The following is a 9147-nucleotide window of genomic DNA, read 5'->3' as shown; positions in this document are numbered from 1 at the left end:
AAAAAGGATATAAGTGCTACGATGTTCATAATAAACGCTTATATGTTTCTCGTGATGTGCATTTTGATGAAGATATACTTTACTTTACTTCTAAGCTGATTGATAATGATTTTCAGAGGGAGAATCAACCTGTTCTTCCTAGCATTGACTGGTTAAGTGATATCATTTTGTCTGAACAACATCAAACTGGTCCCAATGGGAGAAATACGAGAGAAGAAATCATGAGGCAAGATGAAGAAGAAAGTTCCTCTCCACCACATGTCAGAAAGTCGAGGAGACTCACTTGACCCCCTAGCCAACTCAATGATTTTGTCACCTACATCTCCACGAATCATCCTATAGAAAATTACATTGGATACAACTGCTTGTCCAAAGGATATTTAGCCTGTCTCAGTGCCATTGACAAATACAAGGAACCTACATCATATCAAGAAGCAAAAAAGGAGTCCACTTGGGTTCTAGCTATGAATGAAGAATTAGATGCCCTTCACAAGAATAAAATGTGAGAGATATGTTTACTCCCAAAAGGAAAAAAGACAGTTGGATGTTGTTGGATCTATAAGGTAAAATCTCAGAGTGATGAGACTCTTGATAGATTTAAAGCTTGCCTTGTTGCCAAAGGTTTCACACAAACATATGGGATAGATTATGAAGAAATATTTGCCCTGTGGCAAAGATAATTATAGTCAGAATTATTCTTTCTCTTGCTAGCAATTTCAATTGGAAATTATATCATGTGGATGCCAAAAATGCATTTCTTCAAGGAGACCTCAAAGAAGAAGTTTACATGCACTTGACCATCCTCAAGAAGGTAATCCTAATTTAGTTTGCCGTCTCCGAAAATCCCTTTATGGCCTAAAACAATCGCCCAGAGCATGGTACTTAAAGCTAAGTCATGCCTTAAAAGGAAAAAGTTTTAAGAAATACATAGTTGATAATTCCTTATTTGTGCTTCATTCCCATGGAAAAATTACTATCGTCCTTATTTATGTAGATGATATTATCATTACTAGCAATGATGATCTTGAAATCTCTAAGATCAAAGCACATCTATATAAAACTTTCGATATCAAGGATCTCGGGCAGCTTTGATATTTTTTGAGAATTGAAGTTGCTCACTCACAAAAGGGATTTTTTCTAAGTCAAAGAAAGTATGCCTTAGACCGCCTTAAAGATTCAGGCAAACTTGGAGCTAAACCTATTGACACCCCCATAGAAGCATATAACAAATTGGATTTTAATGAAAGAAGTTCTTCCTCCTAAAGAGATTGAAAAATTCCAAAGGTTAGTGGGACACCTTATATACCTCACTGCCACCAGGTCAGATATCTCATATACAGTCAGTTCCACAAGCCAACATATGCATTCTCCAAAATCATGCCATGTAAAAGTTGTTGAACGTATTCTTAGATATATAAAGAAAAATCCAGGTCAGGGATTGGTTTATACTAGGAATGAACATATTAGTGTTGAAGGATATTCTGATGCAGATTGGGCTGAAAGTGAAGACAAAAAATCAACTACTGGCTACTGTGTGTTTGTTGGAGGTAACTTGGTTTCATGGAAAAGCAAGAAGCAAAATACTGTATCTAGATTCAGTGCTGAAGCAGAATATAGAGCTATGGCCACATATAAATCTCATAAGTGTTTGTGTGACACTATAAAGGTTTGGTGGAACCACATGCTTAGTTTTGAACTTTAGTATACTCATGACCCTGAAATTTTTATACTATGCAAATATCAAATACATGCATTTAACAATAGGCAGTTTATACCTTGAGCATGATCATGACATCCAAATTTATAAGTGAAACAAATAGTATTATTGATATCTTATTCTTTCCCAAAGCTCAGTTATAGCATAATATTTTTTTTATGTGCATGTGATAAAAATTGTATTTGTAAAAGCATACACCAGCACACTCATTTCAATAACAAAATGGCCAGAATAATAACATAACATTCTTGTATCATTTTATCGGGTTTTCAAATGGAACAACCATCCAGTTGAGTACACGACAATACTTTTGAGGATTTAAACAAACAACCAGTCCATACAAGAAATGAATATTTTATTTCAAATATATTATTCTATTTTTTCTTCCAAAACCTTGTTATTCAAATAGGTGAAATATATATGTATGTACTTCTCATATACATATATATATCGACTAGGCTGTAGCGAACCACCATTAGTCCTATCGCATGCTCGTCATGGATATGCGTATTATGTTGACAACCAATAATAAATGTTAATAGTTTATTATTTATATATATTTTTTGAAAAACAAGCTGAGTTGCGATAGCCAGTGGTAGACTTGCTGCACCCACAAAATAGGCGCACCAATAGGATGGTGCGTTAGGGTCAGGCCGAGTTTATGCGGACGCGTACCAACCTACCATAATGGTTGTGCTCAGCAGGGTGTCACACCTGCTTAGCAATAAGGGAGAGACAACTGATTGGGGGTTTGCAAACTCCAGTCGGACTGCATCCGATCCTAGTCATTTAGTTCTGCTACACCCAACATAACCCAGTGTCTTTTTTTTTTGAAAGGTGAACTGGGCCTACGACAAGACCCATTGGAACAAGGTTCAGGTCTGCAACACCCAATAGTTCGCTCAACACTGCCTGGGCATCAATTACATGGCAACTTTGATATAATTCAATCATGCCTATTTGCACTGGCTCAAACTAAAACCAAACGTTAACACCATAGTGTATGTGCTCGATCCCAATGCTATCCGATTATGTATAGTTGTATATACAATTTTTATACAGATCTAAAGGAATTTACCGATAGCATGATATATAAAAAAATTTATTCTATCCTTTCCATATATGAACTATATCATAAAATACATGATGAACCACATGTCGAATCACCATATGCTTTGGTCATACATATTTACTTTCTGTTTGTATATAGATCTAGAATGAATTTCTTGATAATATGACAAATCCCATATGATCAGAAATTACAAATTTATTTCAAAATGTGTCCAGACTCAAAATAACCTAGAGAATGAAACGCTTATCACACTACAGTATGAAATGCATGTTTATAAATTTTCTTTTATACAGATCTAAACCAAAAATCACATCGGCACTTGATAATCACTATATGATTTAATACCACAAATTTATTTTCTGTTCATACATATTTAACACCTACCCCGATTGTACTTATTGTTAATATATATACATTTTGTTAACCTAAATGAAAGGAATCAAAACACGTGATTGCAAGTCGAAATATGTTAAATGATTAACCAACCAGCATACCACATAGACAAAGTTGTACATCGTGTATATATATATATATATATATATATATATATATATATATATATATATATATATATATATATATAACTCAAATGGGAGATATCAAGAGAGATGATAGTGCCAGCCGTGAGTCTATGTTTATGTGATTGAACCACAAGCACACCACATAAACAAAACCGTATTCATATAATTTCATAACTTGTATGGGAGGAATCAAAACACAATCATGCATGTCATGACACCATATCATACTTACATACAACATGGGTACAAATGATTTAAATCTAATTTAAGCATGAATCTAGAATCATGACTATATACTCTTTTTTTTTTGAAAACTAACATAAGGAAAAGACTTTCTAAACAATGCATGGTATGCACAACATATATTCTTAGAACTTAATTTCAATAATCACCCTACGGTATCATGCATGCCGCATTCATCAATATGAATGTATGCACCTTGTTTGATAAACCAGTATATATATACTTTATTTTCTTTAGGGGAAACTTAATCTAATAGACCATCCCAGCATCATTCTAGGATACCAATAACGAGGGTGTATGCCAGGCTAAGATGTATACTCACCCAATAAAATTTTTTAATTGTATTTCATGCATATGTAAGTGAAACAGCTATTGGACTTATGATATCGATCCTACAATCTAGGGTAGTCCGATACACATACCGAGCCATGTTCCAACACAAGTTCCATATGCTGCACATATTTTTTTAATAGAAGGGATTGGTTGGATGTTCGATCCGTCATGGTTAAATACCATGGCTGAGTAAATATATATTTTCATATATACTTTCAAACAATATGATGGATACATGTACTCCATGTCACTAAGCATACAAATAAAGATAAAATGCTCTTACATCTCAATAAATAAAAAATTTCATAAAACCGATAGGCTGGTCTTGAGGCATCGTCAGTCCCGGTGCTCCCCTTCAACACCGGTTGGTAGTTTTTAGCACTATCTAACCTTCCTCCTCCAATATGGTCACCAATGGAGCCTCTCCCAATGTGGGAGAGAAGAATGGGGAAAATGAAAGGTGAGAGAGAGACATGTGAGATGAGAGAGAAAGACAAAGATAGAGAGCAACACAAAAAAAATATCGTGTACCTTTTTTTTTTTTGGCAACTCTGCACTTCCCTTTTTTATCTTTCTTGGTTAAATGCCAAGATTTTGGATTCTAGAAACCGTCCTCCCTCTTGATGAGGATAATGATGATAACAATAACTTGAGATTATCGTTTTTGATAAAGTTATAAAAAATGATAATCACCATTTTGCCCCTCACCCCATTTCTTATTTTGTGTCATCTTCAAAAAGAACATGTGGGTATTAAGAGCAATTAACATTGCCTAGAGGAAAGGTGAGGTTGTATAAAACATGGGCTATACCATCCCATATTTATTCTTCCCAATTTTTAGTTACATATATATGGCCACCATCATGAATCCACCAATGAAATTTGTGGTAATGGAAGAAAAATTGATGACTTTCCCCAATTGAGTTTTTTCAACCTTTCATTCTTAAAAAATGTTATATTAAACCTATAGGAAAGAAAAACGTGTTATATAGGAAAGGTCTTTCATGTCTTAAAAATTCAAGATTTCAATTTCAAACCCTAATTAAGTTTCCTATTTTGAGATTTTAGGTGGATCCATCTCTTGCCTAATTAGAAACGTATGTCAAAAAGAAGCATGTACGTGGGGGGATTCAAACTCAATTCATTCCCCAAAGAGGCAACCAACATCTCCAGTGTACCATGCTTTGTTTTGTTGCAAATTAAGTCTTCTTTAATTTACTTAAACACATATAGACGTTAGGTGTTTTTGTAAAAAAGAAAGGTAGTATCATCTTACTAAAATTGTATGTGTGTGTGTGTGTGGGGGGGGGGGGATTTGAACTAAGGTTGCCTCACAAGAAAGCAACAAACCTCACCATAATACCACTTCATATCTTGTTGTATTTTTGTCTACATTAATTTATTTATATATAAACGGGTTTTCTAATGGATCTTGGATCCAGGTTAGATCTTCCTAAAATTTTGGATCCTCCGAGACTTTCCAACTGGACTCCAAATCTTGATTGAGGTTACACCATATTGGATCTATTAAAAGTTCAATCCAACCCCAACTGGGTTTCAGATCCGTCCAGAATCCAAACCCACTTGCTATATCTAAATCCTCATATTGGATTCGATATGCTCATATTCGGATCCAAGATATTTAATATAATATAATATTATCCTTCATTTTGAAGAAAATTTTTCTTTTATTTATTTCTAAATTTTCTAAAAATTTTCGGGTTTTACATGAGGTTTTGCGGTGTTGTGTGCATGGAGTCGCAATATGCTTCATGGCACGCGAGGCTAAGGCATTCGTGCGTTGTTGGCTTGGGTGACTGGAATTAAGGAAATGTGACTCGCAATGACACTTGAGGGCTTGACATGCATCGGTAAAGGCTTTGGGGATGCGCCATGCTCCTCATGACCCGTGTTGAATATTGTTTAAGTCGGTAGTGCCGTATAGGTACATTTTGGCTGTTGACAATATACACTTGCATGTGTGAGCGACGAGATGTATTTGGTTATTTGGGTTGAAGGTGCTAGCCGGTATGTGATGGTTATGCACGTAAGTGACTATTGGATGCACGACAATCATGTCGGAAGGATCTCTTAAAAGAAAAAAAAGTTCGCTAAGTTGAAGTTTCGATTACGTGTGGAAAACATGTGCGGTGAGGCTGACTAGGCTGCAAGGGTTAGTGCTGCACGAGCGTTCCTTAACTTAAAAGGCACGAAAGTTGGCCTTGGAATTTTAGCCCGTGACACATTCATCTAATTAGTTTTTGAGATGGGTTGGGTGATGATGGTCAGCGAACATGCATTTTATGCCTGCGGGGATGCTGCATAAAAAAAACCTCAATATAAATTAGGAAACCCAGTTAGATGTGCGAGTTGCATAGGTACCAACTACCCCAGTGGAAGCTCATCCAGTTTGCACTCTATAAACGCGGATGGGCAATGTCCCGGTCGAAAATCCAAGGCATCCCATTTTCTCGTTTTTTAACGAACTTCTATAGCGTAGCATGAACAAGCAGTGTAAGATTGGTTGGTTCAACCAACGGGAGGGGGAGGGGGAGGGCTTCGCATGGTTGGTAGGAGCTGTCAGTGAACGTCTCCTTGTGGTGGGACGTTGCAGGTTCAAAGCCCAGTGGTACGTTGAATAACTGGTGGAGGTCTGCCTAACCCCATGTTGCCTTTCAAAAAAAAAAATGGTTGGTTGGTTCCACTTCTAGTCCTTGGTCGGATGTGATAAGATTAGATTCGGTAAATCGGGAAAACCACATTATTTACCATCTGATTTTTTTCATCCTTTGGAGCAAGGTCGTTTTCTAATTGGGACGGATGTGGGATGGGGATAACACAAAGGGCCATATTACACTTGTTGCATCATTGCTACCACCCAAAATAAGAATTATGACCGTTGTTCTTTCGGCCCAATGGGTCCCCCCAGGAGGCCCTGCCCCTGTGGTCTGTGCAGAAAATTTTGGTCCCTAGCGACTTTAAAATTCGAAACCCCCTTTCACTATATAGCCGTTATGATAATCTCACTGTGCAGCACAGCGAGGATAGAGCGGCGGCCTGGTGGACGTTATCTCACTGACTGAAGAATAAAAGGAATCTCTCTCGGTGCCGGTTTCTTGGACCGGAATCCGACCACTCTCCTGCCGTCCGAGACAAGCACACGCTACTAAAAGATGAGGGGAGTGAAGGGAAGGTTTCTCAAGAGGCTCAAAACCATGCGACCCCTTTCTCTCAAGCAAGATCGCGTGTTACATGTGAAAGCTGAATACGGGTTCGACCTCTCCGCGGATGCCACGCAGAATTTCTCGGCCGGCAAAGAAGAAGAAGAGGAAGAAAGAATCCAGGATGCCGCCCGCTGCTGCACGCCTCTCTCAGAAGCCGAAGCAGAACCGGAGATCATAGACATTTCCGAGCTTATGAGGGACCTCGAAGAAGAAGAAAAATTGACGTGTTCCCATGCGTCTGATAACAAAGAAAACATCACACCGAGATTCACTAAGCAATGGTTGTTCCCTGAGAAAGAATTCAATGGTTCAAAAACGATGATGTATGCTGCTACCCAAAATGGCAACGTCCCTCTTTCGGAGTTGAATGTCGTACCAGTGCGACGAACGCGTCCTGGTTCAGGTAACCTGTTTGATCCTGAGCTCCTTGAAGCCTTTGAGAGGGCGGTGATGGACCATATCCTTAGTCATGAGTCGGAAAAGAAAGGAGAGGCGGCCGAGACAGGGAGAGCAGAACAAGAAGACCATGCCGCCGCGAACCCCTCCCTAGTGGAATTCGAAGAGAGATGTCCGCCGGGGGGAAGGGAATCGGTGGTGCTCTACACAACCACAATAAGGGCCATCAGGAAGACGTTCGAGGAGTGTTACACAGTGAGGCATGTTCTCGGCAGCCTGCGAGTAGCGTTTGACGAGAGGGATGTTTCCATGCACATGCAATTCAAAGAGGAACTGAAAGGCCTGATGGGCATGGCCGCTGCGGTTGTGCCCCCGAGGCTGTTCATCAAGGGGAGGCTCATCGGTGGGGCACAAGAGGTGCTGGGACTCCACGAACAGGGGAAACTGGTAGCCCTGTTGCAAGGTGTTCCCGACATCTATAGAGCGTGCGATGGATGTGGTGGTATCCGCTTCGTCCTGTGCTTAGATTGCAGCGGCAGTCGCAAGCTCGCAAGCTCTGAGAAGACGGGCATGACGATGATGAGGTGCCCACATTGTAACGAGAATGGACTGATTCGGTGTCCAATTTGTCTTTGAACTGTTTCTGTCTGCTGGTTTCATTCTTTTTTTCATTTGTTTTTGGGGTTTTCATAATCGAGTTTATCCCGGTTTATTATTAAGCTGTTGGCATTGAGTGTGTAAAATACCGTAAACAATGCTGGGCAGTTTGTGAAAGTCATTTTCCAGAATGTACCCTGTCAAAATAAGGATGTGTGCGTGTGTGCGAGAGAGAGAGAGGATCAACATTATCACTCGTGAAGATCAACAAAATGTTGAACCCATGAACGAACAAAATAGAAAAACAAAACTAAAATATAGAAAAACAAAAGCAAAAGAAAAGAAAAAGAAACTACAGCCAGCTAGCAACAAACAAGGATCCTGTGGATAAGAAGGAACCACTGATGAGTGAACTTGTTCAGACGGAAGGAGAGGTCTCTAAGATGCATTCGTAGAATCGCGTATACATCAACCAAGATTTTATGGACAAGATTATTAAGGACGACCGAAATTTGACGGAAAGTAGCATCATTGCGTGCCATCCAAACAAATCACCAAGTAGTAAGCAACCATGTCTTCCAAATCAGTGTCCACCGCTTGCAACATCTAATTTCAATAGGACCTAGAAGCAGATCAAGCGCAAAAGACTCCTCTTTGACAATTACGTTCGGAGATCTCCACGTGCTATTAAATAGGGCCACGAAGATTGGGCAGGACCAGAATAAATGAAAAGTAGTTTTTTCAGCATCTTGACACAACATACACCAACTTGAAAACTGAAAGCCCAACTTCTTTAAATAACTGTGAGTCTGAATCCTATCATACAAAATTAACCAAGCCAAGACCCGAGATCTTGGGGTAGAGCCCTTACTCCATAACGCACACTCAGAGAACCAATCTGCCCCTGGGGGGAGCAACGATCTATACACTTTGTGAGTGTGAAACGCACCATTTGGTGCAATAGCCCAATGTAACCACTGATCATAATTACCTGCATCCCCAATTTGATCTCTGAAGGAGAGAGAGAGAGAATTCTGTACAATG

The 9147-nt window shown here is 39.0% G+C and overlaps 1 protein-coding gene across 1 annotated transcript; it reads left to right on the top strand.

Annotated features, from left to right (window-relative positions):
- Nucleotides 1–7059: 7059 nt before the first annotated feature.
- LOC149830741 (uncharacterized protein At3g28850-like) lies at nt 7060–8142 on the top strand. The gene has a single exon (XM_090015522.1). The coding sequence runs from the start codon at nt 7060–7062 to the stop codon at nt 8140–8142; it is 1083 nt and encodes a 360-aa protein (XP_089871648.1).
- The last annotated feature ends 1005 nt before the right edge of the window (nt 8143–9147 follow it).

Source organism: Nuphar pumila, chromosome 8 (genome assembly GCF_984573655.1).
Source record: "Nuphar pumila chromosome 8, dmNupPumi1.hap1.1, whole genome shotgun sequence".
Lineage (NCBI taxonomy): Eukaryota > Viridiplantae > Streptophyta > Magnoliopsida > Nymphaeales > Nymphaeaceae > Nuphar > Nuphar pumila.
The sequence above is the reverse complement of the archived record's forward strand: the minus strand, read 5'-3'. Positions and strand labels throughout refer to the sequence as shown.